We start from the raw sequence: 17,512 nt of genomic DNA, 5'->3' as shown, positions 1-17,512 counted from the left end.
AGGGATGCCACATTTTGTTGGGCTTAGGTTTGTGAATTGGTTGTCAGGAAGTCACCATCCTGATACAGCATTCACGTGACGTCAAATAAGCTGATAAACAGTTAAAGACTAACACAGCTATGGGGTGTGAAATGGCAAGGATGGAAAAAAGTGTGTTTTTTTTTTTTTCCCCAGAAAGTATCCATGATAAATAAATTAATCTCTCCAGTGACAATTCAATATTCCTTTTTCAAATTGTTATTACTTTTCCTAGACCTTGCTGCTTTGCTCTGGTTGGCTTTTTCTCCCCCTGCCACCCCCACTTTTTTTCTGATTTCCCCCCCCGCCCCGATTAAGCACCAGATTAATTAAAATTATATTTTAATTATTTTTAATGGAGCACCAACTGTTTTGCGGAAGTGCAAGCCCCACTGTGGATTCTTTTTGATTGAAAGGAAGCTTCTGTTATAGCTTGCACTTCTAATTCGTACAAAAGAAAATCTATCAGTTTGATATCTAGAAATACTCATTCCAATAGCTAAAATGGATCTGCTGTATTTTTTTTGTCAACTAGCCCTGGAGTTCTCATAGTTTAGACGATTTTCATTTCATCTGTGTTTACAGTGTATTCTGTAAGTGCACTTGATCATTTTCAAGTACATCAAAGCTTCAAAATAAATGGATGTTTTCAACCAAAGCTTTCCTCTTAAAAGCAGAAGCAGCTTATTTGACTAATACTCTGATTTCATTCGTTCAGACTCCTGCATTGGTTTCTAGTGCAGTTACTTTTTCAGCCTTGCTCTGGTGCTCATTCTGGTGATTAATTTGCTTTATACACAGTTCCTTACCTGAATTAGCAAATGTTCTTCCTCAAGTGCACCTGAGCTTTGTGTCGGAATCATGCTGAAAAAAGTATTCTGCTCTGATAGAGAAAGCTAATTTATTTTTAAGTACTGGGCTGATTTTTTTTTTTTTCTCTGTCATGCCGTACTGTTTCTCTTCAGTTATACTAGGGAGTACAAAGAACCTCATTGGCTCTGGTTAAAAATTAGAAAAAGTGTGTTTTTTTCCAAGGAAAACCTCACTTTTCAACATGTCTCTCATTCCATTCTCTGGTAGGCTAGCTCCATTGCTGACGTGTGAGCGCAGCATGTGAACTCAGCACCCAGCAGCCCAGAAAATTCATGGTTCATGCTCTGTATATGAAGTTGAAGGGTGCAATGAATTCCTCTAGCCTGCAGATTAACAGTAGAAGTGTCAAGCAACCACTGAGGGTTCTTTAATATCTCAGTGATGGTGCTTAACCATTTCAGTTCCTGCTAAGCTGTCACAGCTATACAGGTTACGGAGAGGGGATTAGCCCTTTAAAAGGGGCACAGACGGAGTTCTGGACACAGTTTTGCTGGGTCCAACTTAAATGCTAGTTCAGTATCTCCTAAGAACTGCATGTTTTTTTTAGTCTTCTCTCTTTCCCTTCACACAGCTCTTCTGTGTGATCCCATCTCTCCCTCACCTCTTACCACTGCAATTCCAGGCAAAGAAATAGCCAGCTCCCTAGCTGCTGGCTCTAGCTCAGGAGTGGAAGATCAAGAACTGATAGTGATGGCTGGGTGATGACTGGCTGCAAGTTCAAACCCCACTGGCCATGACTTGGCTGAGCCGAGAGTCTACCAACAAAAGGCTTAAAGGTAGATGATTCCTGCTGGACATGTGTGAAAGCACTTTATTTTCCTCTTTGAGCCTTCAGTGACTCAGAGTGAAACCCTGTCATACATATACAACTCTTCCAACTGTGTGAACTGAAGGAATTCGGTATTTCACAAGGGTGCTCAGTACTGTAAGGAAATGGACTATAAATGAGTGCAGTGAATTGTTATGCATACATTTTAAACGTAATATAAACTGCTTTTGCCTCATTAGCATGTTGTAACAATGGAGTCATGACTTTTCCAAGGAAAAAAGAAGATATGATTCAGCTGACCCTGGGAAATAAGCTTTTATAGTAAAATGGAAAACCAAAGCTGTATGTCACAATGTTACATGATTATATCAGTGTAGGTTGCTTTTGTGTTTTGAATTAAATCTAGTGATTTAATACTGTTTGTCAGCTTATGAACATGTATTTCCAACACAGACTCTAGATTAAATCTTAAAAAATGATAATGTGGAGTTTGACCTCCTTAGTTACTGCCTGATAAAATACAAGTAAATACGTTGTTTAAAGTATGCAGTAGAAAAATATATAGGCAAAAGACTTTAGATATTATGGTGGTACTGTTTGCAAAGAATATTAGCATTTACTGATCATTCCTATCATTGCTGCTGTTATTTTATATTAACAATTCTTTAATTATGTGAATTCCAGAATGGTATATTCACAAAAAGTAAAATAACTTTGTATATAACTTAGTGGTTTAACATGTCTAGAACCTATTTTAAAGAAACCATGACAGACATCTTCCATTCAGTAGTCTGCCACAACAGGAAATTACTTCCTTTAATACGCAATGAAATAAATATAGGTCAGATGGTTTGTTTGTCTGCATTTACTTTGCACAGTTCTACCAGTGAAACAGGATGTTTTCTATTAACATTGCTTCAGGTTTCCTGGTAACAATAGCACCAAAATAAAGAGCAGATTTTGTCTAAGTGAAATTCATTCCTCCTGCCTAAAGCCCTATGCCTAGAATCTGCAAGAAAAAAAGCTGAAGTAAGATGTAGAAGCTGCTAAATTTATGTGTAAGCACCAGGCTGCAATCCGTGCAAGCTTACATGAGTTAGGTACTCAGCTTCCTCTGAAATCTAAGGAGGTGAGCACCTTTGTTCTTAAAGCCTTTTTGAATATTCCAGCCAAGATGTAACAGCCTTCCATTGTTTGCTCAGGGGCAGTATATATATATGTATATGAATATTGCCTTGGGTATTCAAAGCCTATGCAAGTGAAAAGAAGATCATAGGGCATGCAGCTTTTCAGCTGTGAAGAAGCAGCAGCCTTGCTGAGCCATACGTCTTAAGAGAGGCTACTGGACCTTCTCATAATCTACACTTGAATGTCTTTACTCTTGAGTGATCTTCAGCTCATCCAGAAAGCCAAGGCTCTGTGAATTAATTGTTGGCAATCTTTGAACTGTGGGGGTTTCAAGTGAAAAAATGGGCTTTAAGTCAGCCACATGTGACTTGATGTTCCACCTAACTGGAATGCAGTTTGTGTTGAGGTATGTTTTCTTTGGCTATTTTTTCCTGAAATGTGCAATTACAAAAAAATAAAATATTTACATCATTACAAATGAAATTTCAGTGTCAGCTTTTTCTGTCATAAAATGGAATATTCCTATGTGCAACAGATGAATTATTTTCCTTAGGGATCTGATACAAAACTGTTTTCAATACAGAGAACAATAAACTGATTACTACAGCTATATACTTTCTGATCAAGAAGTTTCCCGGTCTTCAGCGGTGATGCTTGTCCCATAGCTCCTATATCAGCTGTGTGCCAGGCTTCACAGTAGTTGCTAACCAGTCGGATCCCATTTGTAGTTGAACCATGCCATATTACTTTTTGAGGCCTGAAAAGTAATGTTTAGAAGTTATTTCATGAAAAAGTTTTTTTTTTGTTTGGTTTTGGGTTTTTGGTTTTTTTGTTTTGTTTTGGGTTTTTGTTTTTTTTTGTTTTGTTTTGTTTTGTTTTTCTTTATTTAACTGCACACCTACATATGTGGTGGCCTGTTTTTCTACTTTTCTCCGGCTTGAATCAAGCAGTGGGTAAAGAAATATTAAGGTAGAAAAGAGAAGAAGTAGAGGAGAACACAACCTGATATCCCATTCATAGGCTATTGGAATTTGAGAAGAAAGGTGACATAATTTCTAGTAGGCCAAAATATTGCTACTTGTACTATCTGGTAAAAATAAATGTCATGCAAGTCTTGTAAATGGTAGTGTAAACTCACCAAGATGGATCGGTCATTACGTTCCTCCCATCAAAGGAGTATATTGGAACATGAATGTTAAATTGTCCACCATTTCCATTAAATATAGAATTCCAGTTACTGAAAAGTGTTTCTCCCTGTTAAAATTCAAAGCTATTTTTATAAATAAATCCAAAATCCACATCATACCTGATTCTTATAGACTTATCTATACATCTAAAAGCTCATCTGAATTTTAGGACACTTACGATTCCAGTTTTCATATCTGTTTCTGCATGGTGCTCCTGAATAAACTTGTCTGATCTATCATCTCTATGCTAATAGCTCTCTGGTTCACACCTTTGCCTCACAGGTGCATCTCAGTTGTATTGTCACTCCAACTAGTCAGCTTGATCATCTCCATTTCCACTATCCTTCTCTCCCTCACTGCCTAAGGAGTTCTTTGAATAATTGCTTAGAACTGGCTATAGACAAAATATATAGATAATTTGTGTTGGAAATTCTGTTGAGGTCATAATTTTGTGAAAATTGTGGCATTTGTTGCAAATGATCAAGGAAAAAGCCTTGCATCAGGCTACCTCAGAATCAGGCTACCTGATTTTGCTTTTTTTCAGTCAAAGTTGAAATAATACTGTGTTTACAGATTTGTTTCCAAAGCTCCGTATTTGCATGCACTTCAGAGTAGCATCCATTCAGCATGTTCTAAGCATCACATATTATTCCTTTAGGTTTCTTTGGTCGTTTGTTCTGGGACCCAGCCAATGCTATGGAGACATGGTTTGTTTTCCTCAGTTTTACAGTGTCTGTTTACGTGAGACCACAAAGTGACTCATGCTCTAGACTTTCAGTTTCACTGGGGTAAGTCCAGCATCACTCCTAAGCAGGCTTTGCCTTTATGTTGAGGAATAAGAAAAATGGGCATTTTAGTCTACTATACTCTGTAATCATACTAGAAGGTAGGACATACCTGGTTTTGAGAAATGAGGATGCACTTTCCCTGGAATAAAAAATATCTAGAAAGCTGAACATTGTACAGTTGCTTTGTCAGTGGTCTGCTCAAAATAGACTATTCTCATAGCTTTATTTCTGCCATTAGCCTTAGGATACTGGAAAAAATCAACCCTTTGAAAATGTGAGGGAAATGTGAAACAATCTGTAACTTTCAACTTTCTCACTACTTTTTTGGAGTTTGAACCTGACTCTGAAATACAAAGGAAATCTTCTTCTCTATAAGATGCAGCTTGGGTTGAAACTTTCTGCTTTTTGCCATTTTCCAAGATTTTTTGGGCAATTACAGCCCGTCCTAATAAAACAAATATCAAGTATTCATTTTTACCTTAAGATTGACTATTGGTAAATGTTCTCGGTCGTTTTTTCTGACAACTGTTGCCAGATCTTGCAAATGTGATGAGAGGAAGGCTCTATATGTAGATGTCAAACCTGCTAGTTGGGCCTGTTGAAAGCACTGAAAATCTGCTCGAATGTCACCAGAAGATGGCAAGTTTAAAGCCACCAGATGCAGCTGGAGAAAGAAAGAAGAAAAGTCACCAATTTTATTGTGGGTTTTGTTTGGGTTTTTTTTGTTTGTTTTTTGGGTTTTTTTTTAAAGTTTGTAGCAGAAGGCATATATCTGAAAACACACTAGACCTTCCCTCCTTCTGCCAGAACAAGAACTGGTACCTTCCATACCAGGTATGACAGATAGCTCCTGCCTTAACATTACATTTCTTAAAGCTGAGATCCCTAGCAGAAATAATTTGAAATTTATCTGAAGAAACGGCTCTGAGGAGATCTTACAGCAGCCTTCCCATAGCTAAAGGAGGCTTACAAAATGCTGGAGTGACTTTTTACAAGGACAGGTAGAGACAGGACAAGGGAGAACAGCTTTAAGCTGAAAGAGGACAGATTTAGATGAGATGTGAGGAAGAAGTTCTTCCCCGTGAGGGTGGTGAGGGCCTGGCACAGGTTGCCCAGAGAAGCCGTGCCTGCCCCATCCCTGGCAGTGCCCAGGCTGGACGGGGCTTTGAGCAACCTGGTCTAGTGGAAGGTGTCCCTGCCCATGCCATGGGGATTGGAGCCAGATGATCTATAAGGTCCCTTCCAATCCAAACCACTCTAGGATTCTGTGAAAATTAAGGAAACCATGAAGGTTATATACACCTAAAAAATAAAATTATTTTAAAGCAGATAATATTTTAAAGTAGAAGTCTTGGAGTTATCACACAAACACAATCTCAAATCCTACAAGTATGAAATAAGTAGAAAGAAGTGACCATACACCATCCAAAAATTCACTGTTAGCAAATACAAGTAGCATGCTTGAATCAAACAGTATAGATGCAAAAACTAATCCACACTTTTTGTTGTGTGTTTGTGGAGTTCTGCTTGTTTTTTGTTTTAGATGTAACTCAGTTGCCTTTCTGTATTTGTCTTACTGTTTTTAAGTATTGTAAATGAATGCTTAGATTCTGAATTGTCTACCTAAAAAACCCAGCACCATGAAGATAGACAATATTCTAATTATTTTTTTTAATTATTTGAGTGCAACAATATTATTAACTTAGAAATTACTGTTTTATTGTAGGTACTATCGCTAAGTAAAGAGGTATTACTAAATCAGAATTAGCATTTTTGTTTCCTTTGAGATGAGAAAGGGGCTAGGATGATAAAAACAGATTTGGAGGAAACAATTTAAAATTGTCTCTGAGATTTCTAAACCAGTTAAAGTAGTGTATTTGTAAATATCTAAAGTGATATAATAAATAATATTATATTCACATAAATAAATGTGAATATATATTGATATATTTAATCTATATATAATAGAATATATAGTAATGATTAGATATATAATATAAAATATGTAATGTAATAATATATAATATAAAATGATTTTATATATATAAATGAAATGTGAATTTGAAGAGCAATTATCACAAATCTCTCTCAAGATGTGTACACTGTCATGTTTCAAACCAAAACCATGCAGTTGCAATACAGATGTCACACTTACTGCTGGTTTTCCATTGTTCATGTTTCGTACTGGACTTCGTGCTGGAAGAGACTGAAATCCCTGTTATTTTAACACAGGCAAACAGATATGTTAGACTCAGATCAGAGTTTTAGACAATAATTTTCTAAATGAAACAAACATTGAACATTGGAGAATCTGAAACTCTCTTGCCTCTGAAAAATAAACCCAAACCACGTAGCCAGGATACTTTATGCACATATCAGACCAAATTAATGGTCTGTCACATAAATATGTATTTGAAAGCTGCCCTGGCCAGAGCTGCTTTTCTAGACTCAAGTGTACCCATCCACAGTGCTCTGCCAGAGCTGATGTCAGCACCTGGAATCCTTTGTGGAGGCAGCTTGCTCTTGGCAGGAGCAGACGACCAGTTCAGGGAAATTAAAAGTGGAACAGTAAGGAGGATGTGGAAACAGAAAATGGAGTGGTGAGAATATTTCTCAAGGCCTATGTAATTCCTTCTTTGAAGCAGTTGGCATGTAGGAACCAGAAAGTTGATGATCTTCAGACTGTGTGAGGAACAGCAAAGTTTTCTTCTCTAGTTATGGTAAGTAAGAGTAACAAGCTGTACCAGATGGGAAAGTCATGTGGTGTCAGCTAAAGGCTGCATACAATTTCCTGTAACATAAGTCTAGACATTTTCTCAAGTATGTTAAGTGCATTTCTCTCTCATCAGACTGCTCACTAGCCCCTTCACCACTTCTTGGTTTTCATCCTCCTGTGATTTTTTGGGGGACAGACAGCCTGTTCACATGCAGGTTGGTACAATAACTTGCAGAAGGGGGTCAGGTGCAAACTAACAATTGAGGCTTGTGTACTCAGCACACTCTGGTATAAGCTGCATGCAGGTGGTGATGATATACCTTGAATACAGGACTATAATAATGTAAAGAAAACCTTTTCAGAAACAGAATTCTGAGTTCGCTTGAAAAAGACCAGGGTTTGATGCGGTTCTAGGCGACCTGATCTAGTTGAAGATGTCCCTGCTCATTGCAGGGGGGGGTTGGACTAGATGATCTTTGAAGGTCCCTTCCAACCCAAACCATTCTATGATTCTGTGGGTGACTTCAGTATTGCAAAACAGAATACTGTTTGGTGGTTTTTGTTGTTTTTTTTGTTGGGGTTTTTTGGTGTTTTTGTTTGTTTGTTTGTTTTTCCTGGTAGGCAGCTTGCTTTGTACTGCTTTTTGTAGATGCTGCTTTGTCTCTATAGTGTTTAGAGTCTCAGAAGATAATGGAAACAGATGACTGGCAATTGTGAACCCATTTGCAAGTGGTAGGATGTTTACTTTGAAGTGACAGGTCTCATCAGAAAATCATGTACAGGGATCTGCCTGCAGTCTGACAAATGTATTGCCTGGTTTTGCACATTTAGACTCAGTTTTTCATAGTCCCATGTATCATACTTACATGGCTTGATAAGGCTGGAGGAGGAAGGCTGTCAGCAGGGATAGGAATTAGCTCACCAAGCTGAAAGAATCCAAAAGGACAAGAAAACAAAACCACATCACCAAGAGTTTCTAAACTGTGAAAGAGAAATCTCTGTACCCATACTTCTCAATCCATGTAAAAAATATCTGCAACAATTCCAGTTTGAGCAAGGAAGTTGGAAAGGATTTGGACATAGGGCAATAGTACCTGCAATTTTCTCCATCCATTTCGAACACGGACATAAACCTCACTGGTTTCACTCAGATAGATTAGCGTACCTTCTGCTACCAAATGAACTTTTTCCAGCATACCCTCAATGTTATGGAATGTTGTAACCTGTCAAGTAGGAAAATGAAAGATGCTTCATCAGACACACAAAACATTTAGCAAGTTAAATTGTTAAACTGAAGTCTCATTGAAGACATAATTGTCAAGGCTTCTTCTGCAGGTAACGCTCATGAAGTCAGTTGTACATAATTTCATACAAAAAGCTTCAGTAACATAAATATCTCATTATTTAGCACACTGGCATCATCATTCTCTGGATTGTTGTAGAATTACACCAATAATTAATTTTGCACTGAGTGAATATCATTGTATCTCTACAGTTTAGCATACTTGATGAAAATGGCAGAGTTCAGAAGAGATTTGATAAGTCTTGTAAATATCATACACAACTCTAATTTGCTTCTGTTGCATTTTTGTTAGTGGTGTTATCTCTTTTCTTTAAGGGTGTTTTCTTATTCCTTTATGTTTTCAGATACCTCTAGTTTACACTGCAAGTATTTTTCAATTTCGCTTTCATAGATCAGTATGAGACTTAAACTAATGTCTGTCAGAAATTGATGTTGCACTTACTGCCTCTGGCTTTGTCACCTGAAGATAATATCACGGTCCTCCTTAAGGTGTATTGCTTTTACAGTCTGATAATTGCAGGTAGTGTAAAATCAGGGGCAAGTTTCTTGACAGTGCTATTTCTTAACACTGGAGTGTAATTTCTTTCTCATTTCTTCTGTGTCAGAAGGCATATTAATGCTTTCTGAATCATACAGACCCTACTATAGATCTGCATATTGTTTTTTAATGTTGGGTTTTAATGTTGATTTTGACCTAAGTCCTGGATCTTCTGTCTGTGACAGTAGCTCCCAGCCTGTATCTGCAGCCTACTACCTTGAAGCACCAGCCTTTGATCACCTGTTTCTCCCCTGATCTGTTATTATTGTCAGTCCTGAATTTCTGTGAGAAAAGACAGTCAGCAGAGGTATAACACTAGGGAGGGGAGGCATTAAGAAATTGAAACTCAGATTCTTCTTAATTCATTTGATTTGATTTACATGGTCTGAAAGTCTGCTTGTTCATTAGTGCATTCTCAAATGACTGCTTAACATATCCAGTGTATTGCTGTTCTACCATGATATGAGAATGTGGAAAAGGAAGAATTTGCAATGAACCCCATCTGCTAGCCTGATTCCCCCCCAAAAAAACTATGACTATTTAATTTAGAAATTAACAAGACAGAAGTCTTAACTATCATATTTACTGCATGGGTATCTGGGATACAATTCTGATTTGATTTAGCAGTAAGAAAAGGAAACAAATTTATGTGTATTATCTGACACAACAATTTTTAGATTTGCTGGGAAAATCTATGGTTAGAATCAAGTGACCTATATTAATGGATTTTAATTCAGTAACATTTTTTTCATGGAAACTGGGCATTCAGTAGTTATTCTAGTATCTCAGCAGGTGAGTTGCTAAACTCTTTCAGAGGCGTTGCTTTGAACATAGAATATGCACTTTTCCATTACTTTAGCATGCCATCAATCTTTACGTTTGAATAGGCTGTAACTAACAAGGCAGTGGACAGACTTCTCTTATCCCTTTTCCCACCTCTTTTAATTTCTTGCTGAAAAATATGGAGGTTCAGAAAATCAGAAAACTTTCTAATAAATAAAAACACAGGAAGGAGCTTTCCCTTCTCTCAGTGCTTCCAATGGCCACCAAATGATTTGAAGCAATGTTTCAATGGCAAAATTCCTTATTTTGCTGTCTTACCAGACTCCTGGTTGCAGGTGGCCCTGGCTCTCCAGGAGGACCTGGTGGCCCAGGCATTGCAGGTGCTAAAATGAAACAAGCACACAATACATGTTGAAGGTTGTCTTTTTTGAGAGACAAGGTTAGTGACATAAAGAAAGGGCTTGGTGGTGGTGTCTTTAAATAGCCATATGCCTTACATAGAACTTACATAATTAAGTTCTGAATAGCTGTGTTTAAGACAACCACAGAAAATGCATTCAAAGGATTTTTTGTAAAGCAGTGGTGAAACAGCCTTTTCTCTGTTACTTGGGAGGCTAAGGTCAACAGATTTCAATCTGTTGCAGATACTCTGCAAATTATGGAATCATAGAATGATTTGGATTGGAAGGGACCTTAAAGATCATCTGGCTCCACCCCCCATGGCACGCACAGGGACACCTTCCACTGAGGTTGCTCAAAGCCCCATCCAAGCTGGCCTTGAACACTGCCAGGGATGGGGCAGCCACAGCTTCTCTGGGCAACCTGTGCCAGGGCCTCACCACCCTCACAGGGAAGAACTTCTTCCTCAGATCCCATCTAAATCGCCCCTCTGTCAGTTCAAATCTATTCCGCCTTTCCCTTTCCCTACATGCTCTTTTAAAAAGGCTCTCTCCAGCTTTCTTGTCAGCCCTTTTAGGTCCCGAAGCCTTCTCTTCTCTGGCCTGAACAAGCCCAGCTCTCTGAGCCTGTGTCCCCAGCAGAGTTGCTCCAGTGAACTTAATCTGCCAGTTCCTTCAGGACCTGTGTATGCATCTCATCAGGTCCCATGGACTTGTGCACCTTCAAGTTCCTTAAATGGTCTCAAACCTATCTCCTACAGTGGATGGTTCTTCATTCCCCCAGTCCCTGCCTTTGCATTCTGTGGCTTGGGTGGTGTGGCTGGAGCTCTTGCTGGTGAAGACCAATGCAAAAACGTCATTGAGTACCTCGGCCTACTCCACGTCATGGGTAACCAGGTCTCCCATTTCCTTCTGAAGAGGGCCCACATATTCTGTCATCTTCCTTTTGTCCCCAGTAAAAGCTTATATCCCCGGTAAAAGCTGTAGAAGCTTTTCTTGTTGCTCTTAATGTCCCTGCCCAGATTTAATTCTGTCAGGGCTTTAGCTTTCCTAGCCTGATCCCTGACTGCTCAGACAGTTTCTCCATATTCCTCTCAGGCTACCCATCCTTGCTTCCACCCTCTATGCTTTTTTGGTGTGTGTGTTGGATTTTGTCCAGGAGCTCCAAATGAACCAGGTTCACTTAAAATTACCAGAATGCTCTTCTGGTAGCTGCTAATGGCATACATACAGAAGAGGAAGAACTTTTATCACCTGCCCAGATATTCTTTGAGGGAGGCTTTTTCTGTAAAAGTTAACAAAGCAGTAAAGAATTCTCCAGTAGTATGGATTTGAACCTCTAAGACTGCGGTCCACAATATCTAGTACCTAGTAGCTGACTCCAAACCTGAATTTCTTCACCTTGAGGTGAAAGTCCCTGTTTTCTGGAGTGAAAGCTCATTTATTTTTAGGAAAGGAAGAAGGAAAGATATGGAAGACTGAAAGCAAGCATCTTTCCCCATATTACAGTATGTGAGCCCCATATTACAGTAACAGCTTTAACAGAGATAACAGTGCCTTGAAGCTAGAAATAAATAAACATCTGTGTTTGTAACATTTAGTAAAATGGACATCCATCAGTGTGCTGCCTAAAGAAGCTTTTTACAAAGCAGAGAGGAAAATGTGTAGGAGGATGATGAAGACTAATGGCAGAGAGGATAAGTGAAAGTATAGGGATGGAATGCTAATAATAATTTGTTTTGTCTGACTGGGTCTCTTAGCTAATTTTCAGAAGTCCTTAACATAAATTACACAGGAAAAGGCCTGAAGGTCTTTATGGATGCTGAGGATCTGTCTGTATTATAATGGTGAGGGGCCAGTTCAGGTACAGGCTTATGTTCCAACATTAAACATATTAAGTATTTCTTCTTTTTCAAATATTTGTCAAAGGATGAAGACTTCTGATAAATACTCGGTTAATAATATTCATTGGAGCACAGATTGGACCTTGTCCCTGGACAGCTATAAAAATCAGTCTGACCAGGTTCAAGAAATACCTGGAGAGAACAAAATGAGGACAGAGCAGTCTGCTTCCCAACAAGCAGACTGAGGCACAGGTCTTGTGAGTAAACAGACTGATAGTTAGTTCTCAGAAAAAAAATAAATCAGTATCAGCTAGATCTGCCCAAACTTTAGGCAGGACAGATGTGCATTATAGCCTCCCTATTCAGTTAACAATTTCCTTTCTGTTTGTAAACCATCTTCAGCTGAGACTAAGGAAGGCTTTGCTCTGGTTTACCTGGCTGGATTCCCAAGCTGGTCAGAATTCCCAGAGGGAAGAATTAGAGTCACTTACTCAGGCCAGGTCAGTACAGTACAGTAAGGTCAGAGGAGGCCAGGACCCAATCCACCAGAACTTAATCTAAGGGCTAGACACTGACAGTAGGAGGCTTGTCACTAGAAGACCTGTGACCTAAGAGCCAAAGCAAAAATGTCTTGAACTACGGCACTTGGTTTATAGCCACATACTCCCTTTGATGCAAGTTTGAGAGAATCTGGTAGATTCTCAAGCTGAAGTGCATTCTGAAGCTCAAGTGCCACCTTGTTTGCAAAGGTCCCCCCCTCCATGTGACTATTTGTAGACCATTTTACTCCCTTTCTAGTCCAGTAAGTTGAAAATCATTAAAGGTTCAGTAACCAACCCTTTCAGAGTTTTGTTTCTATTCGACATTTGCATAACAACTAACTTTTAGAAGCACATCTCCAGGAGTTTCATTCTGGACCTAAACTTTACTGTGGGTACTACCTTTATATCATAGACTCATAGAATCATTTAGGTTGGAAAAAGCTTTTAACATCACTGGGTCCAACACATCTCAGTACAGGACTCAGCACTGAACCTTTCTGAACCTCAGAGAATCGGCCTTGGCCCATCAATCCAGCCTGAGCAGATCCCTCTGTAGAGCCTTCCTAACTTCAAGCCAATCTCAAGCGGATCAACACTCCCACCCGACTTGGTGTCATCTGCGAACTTTACTGAGGGTTTACTTGATCCACTCATCCAGATCATTGATAGAGACATTAAACAGAACTGGCCCCAGTACTGAGTCCTGGGGAACACCACCTGTGACTGGCTGTCACCCACATTTAACTCCATTCACCACAAGAAGAGCATGTTCCCCATTACTCCCTCAAGGAGAAATTGGTAGAGAGCAGGAGGAAAGAAGGAAGCAATCTGAATCAGGTGTGCAGAGTGTGTGGGCAGATGGAAGAATAGGTACATAAAGACAGTGGTGGTGTGGGAGTGGGCACATGCATATACACTCACATATACAGTGAAAAGCGAAATCACACCCTCTCACCTGAGCCATATATTGCAGGGGGTCCTGGTGGTCCTGGTGGGCCAGGTGGGCCAGGAGGTCCAATTTTTCCATAACCTGGTAAGCCAGGTAGGCCTGGTAATCCTGGAGGTCCTCTGGGTCCAACAACTGAGTCCCCTTTTGGTCCCTATCGGTGATAAAACAGTGTTTCTTTGAGTGTATCAGTTTCACTAGTGCAGAGCCTTTGTCTCTGGTGGTAACATTTTCTGAAGGCCTGGTACCACATCACTGTTCAGACATGGTCTGTATGTTGTTTCCTTCAAGGAGGCGTGGATATTAATGGAAAAGGAAAAAGGTGACCATGTACTAAACCAAATTAAAGAATTCAAGTTTCAGAAAGCTTTCTGGAAATTTTTGCACCTATTCCTTAGTTGCTGACACCTGCAAAACTCTCAACAGTACTCTCAAAGTCCTGGATCTCAACTTTGCTCTTGCTGAGACTACTTGATTTGATGTGTTTATGAGTTTTTCAGAAGGTACACGGTGCAAAGCTGTAACATGAAGTGTGTCTATGCAAGATGCATGTCTTGTGATGACTGTTGTCTTCTCCCCCCTGTGATGAAATTTCAGCTCATAGTCCTTAAACTCTCCACCTGCCAGTCTTCCAGATTAAAAAGGCTCCAACTCTGTGTTTCCAGTTCAGCAGTGTATCCTCAGCCTGAATGAAGAGGACTTGTGCTCCCTGTGCTAAAACTGGCTTGCATACATGAACAGTTTTTGCGTCCTGGACTAGGAGAGCTCAGCTGTGCCAACCAACTCCTTCTTGCCAGTAGAACAGTTTCTAAAAGGGTAGATGGTTCTCAGAAATGTGGAGTAGTACTAGGGGATTTTTTGGAGGTGGGCTGGCTAACCTAACACCTTGACCTCAGTTGTGACCCACCTATTCATGCTCCTTGGCACCGAATATGATAATGAAGCAATGCAATGCATGTATTTGTTGCCAGATCCCAAGGATAAGCTCAGGTTTCCAAATAATTAGTGCATTTGATTCTAAAGTAACTGTGGTGGGAATTGCCAGAAGATAAAATAACTAGGCAGAGATTAGGCAGTGGATGAATTTTATAGGAATGATCCAGACTGATACACACTGAACCTTACATTTATGTTTTTGGATTACTGGAATAGAAAATGAGATTAATTATTTAGATGGAACATAATTATTTTGGCATTTATGGGGCTGTAAGTAGGAATGTCACAAGTTATATATACTGCCTTGATTTGTAATGCTATAAATAGCATGAATCTACACACTGATGTAGTTGTATTAAACAGCTGAGCATAACAATGCATCGGTTTTTCATAGCAATTAATTCTGTGCACAACAGTGAAGTGTTTGTGTTTATGCCTAGTGCTATTCTGTTCCATTCACCTAATGGTTAGCATATGAATTCTTATATAGTTCTTAGCACCATTTTGTCTATTTCTTTTTAGTGCCTTCTAAATTAAAGCCCTGGGTACCTGCAAGTGTTCTTGTTCTACAGCTCGCATGACTTACAACTAATCCTGGTCTTCCAGGTGGTCCAGGAGGTCCTGTCAGAAAAAACCCTCCATTTGGTTCTCCTTTTTCTCCTTTTAAACCAGTGACTCCGTTGTCTCCCTTTTCACCCTTTGAAGAGAATATATTTTAAAACGTTGAGCTGAAGTGAGATCAGAGCTCTATGTACTGACCTTTCAAAGTTACATGAAACCTCTGAGCTTAATAAAGAAAAGCATCTGCCTAAAATCTTTTTCACATCGTGTGCTTCTTCAGTGATACGGAATGAAAAGGAACACTTTATTGAGGCTGCAAAGTTCTCTCAGAGCAGGAGCTAGAGGAGGTGGGGTTAGGTGGACACGGAGAAAATACCTCTGCTGTTTTCTGCTGTTCTACCTATACTTGTTTTGTGCAGTAAGTGGAGGTAAAGAGAAAGTTGGAGGAAGCATAAGCTTGTTTTTCTGTTTTTCTGCTTTTCTGCTTTTCTGCTTCATCAAGGCAAAAGCAAAGCAAGATTGACATGGAATGGACACATATTTAAAAGTATGTGGCAAGATTACTGTGCACAGGATGAGAGAAAGGGGAGGGAGGGGGGTGTAACAGGATAACAGGAAAGACACCACACAAAATTGCAGACACTTTGAACTGTATCACTTTTTCTGTCCTTCATTGTGGGTTATCAGTTAGTTTGGGGAACAGTCATTACTAGGTCATTATCCCTCTGGGCAAAATGAGCCACAGCAATTGTAAGTTCCTCCTCACATTATTTTCTTCTGTTCATCTACCTTTTTTTTTTTTTAACTTCACCTTATTTTAGTCTACTTTGTTTCACCTTTCTGAGAAATAAAAAGAGGCAAAGAGCAAAGCAAGAATGTCAGATAACTGCAAAAAGCCAGTAGAGATGGCTATGCATAGCTCCTCCTCTGACTTTTCTTCCTTTTAGTTTCCCAGCAAACAGGACTATAAAGCTTCATGTACGGCATGCCATTTTGCAGAGATGAAGGAGTAGATGAAAAATGAGTTCTTTGTAGCTAAAACTGTAAAGCTACAGACACAATTCTGTAAGATCAAATAAGCCATGTCAGTTCTGTCATGCATACATGTAGCACTTTATGTGATGGGAATAACTTAGATGCACTCAGCCACGCTGGAACAAAATCTGTAAGCCAGACAGCACTAAGAGTCCTTCAAGGAAACTGACAGTATACTGCTTTTGGTGGTATCATTAAATGATAACTTGTTTCAAATTCTGTCAGATCTACTGGTAAAAAGCCTTGTTTACTAAAAACCATTTAAAATAATATTGCATTGGTATTCTTTTTTGTCTCTTGAAGCGTTCAGGAGAATAATGGAACGAAGAGAGACCAAACACATCAAGGTGTGGGTACACTTTGTTGTGAGAGATTCCAGAGAAAGTAGTTTTCATCCTTTGAACATATTCAGGGTGCTTAAAAGAGAAATAGTATTGCACAGAGGTAATTTCTCCCCTCTGCAATGTGTTAATTATTGCTAAATTTTTCTAGAAGCTCTTTAGGTAATGAATGTCTCTTAGCTGACCTGGCATGGAAACACAAGCATTCATTTATGGCAGATAATTTATACCAATTTATGTTAGGTAACAGTGAATTATGACTCACTTTAATATCACCAGGAAGGTAAAAAGCCTCAGTAATAAATTTTTAGCAAAAGTAATCTTTATAGACTACTGACATCTGCTATCTCTATACTTGTAATAAGCTTGTCTATGCAGCTGGAGTTTAAGAAATTTGTATCATTTATAATTACTGATGCTCTGATTTGCTTTGTATATTTCACCATGCTATACTGTTTTATGCTTAATTTATACTAAAGTACATTTTAAAAAAGGTTAACAGAACTCAAGCACAAATGGGATATAATTACCTTTATGCTATTAATAAAGTGGCTAAAATATGATGGAGGCAGAGGTGGACCTGAAAAATGAAGAAAATACAATTAGGTACAATAATTATCTGTAATTTTCTTTTTAAAAGCAGTTCTTTGGATATTACTGGTTTGGGAGTTTAATGGAAAAATATTTACAATTTTAACATTAACCTTTAAATCTAACAGATATTTTTAGTTTGGTTTCCTAACAAAGCAAGGCTTACATGCCCTATCTTGTCTGTTATTCCACCTTAATAACTTCTAAATCTGATT

At 38.9% G+C, this 17,512-nt stretch overlaps 1 protein-coding gene and 1 long non-coding RNA gene across 4 annotated transcripts in view; one reads left to right on the top strand and one right to left on the bottom strand.

Moving 5' to 3' along the window:
* The first annotated feature begins 331 nt into the window (after nucleotides 1–331).
* On the top strand, nucleotides 332–3,271 carry LOC133208467 (uncharacterized). Its single transcript, XR_009724375.1, has 2 exons — nucleotides 332–1,667; nucleotides 2,582–3,271. It is a non-coding gene; the product is annotated as an uncharacterized LOC133208467 (long non-coding RNA).
* The window catches only part of LOC133208464 (collagen alpha-1(XV) chain-like), a 113,702-nt gene continuing 98,441 nt past the window's right edge, over nucleotides 2,252–17,512 (bottom strand). For 2 of the 3 annotated variants that reach the window (XM_061346326.1, XM_061346328.1), the window contains 10 exons: nucleotides 17,237–17,286; nucleotides 15,356–15,466; nucleotides 13,843–13,987; nucleotides 10,422–10,486; nucleotides 8,574–8,702; nucleotides 8,346–8,405; nucleotides 6,919–6,978; nucleotides 5,242–5,427; nucleotides 3,927–4,042; nucleotides 2,252–3,545 (listed from right to left, as the gene is read on the bottom strand). In XM_061346326.1, coding sequence (XP_061202310.1) covers nucleotides 3,338–3,545; nucleotides 3,927–4,042; nucleotides 5,242–5,427; nucleotides 6,919–6,978; nucleotides 8,346–8,405; nucleotides 8,574–8,702; nucleotides 10,422–10,486; nucleotides 13,843–13,987; nucleotides 15,356–15,466; nucleotides 17,237–17,286 — 1,130 coding nt within the window. In that variant the 3' untranslated portion in view covers nucleotides 2,252–3,337. The remainder of the gene's footprint in view (nucleotides 3,546–3,926; nucleotides 4,043–5,241; nucleotides 5,428–6,918; nucleotides 6,979–8,345; nucleotides 8,406–8,573; nucleotides 8,703–10,421; nucleotides 10,487–13,842; nucleotides 13,988–15,355; nucleotides 15,467–17,236; nucleotides 17,287–17,512) is intronic. The other variant, XM_061346327.1, reaches the window with a different exon arrangement.

Source organism: Neopsephotus bourkii, unplaced genomic scaffold (genome assembly GCF_033783945.1).
Source record: "Neopsephotus bourkii isolate Nb327-2 ecotype Australia unplaced genomic scaffold, CSIRO-AGI_Nbou_v1 NB_272, whole genome shotgun sequence".
Taxonomy (NCBI): Eukaryota; Metazoa; Chordata; class Aves; order Psittaciformes; family Psittacidae; genus Neopsephotus; species Neopsephotus bourkii.
Note: the sequence above shows the minus strand (reverse complement) of the source record. Positions and strands in the feature narration are given on the sequence as shown.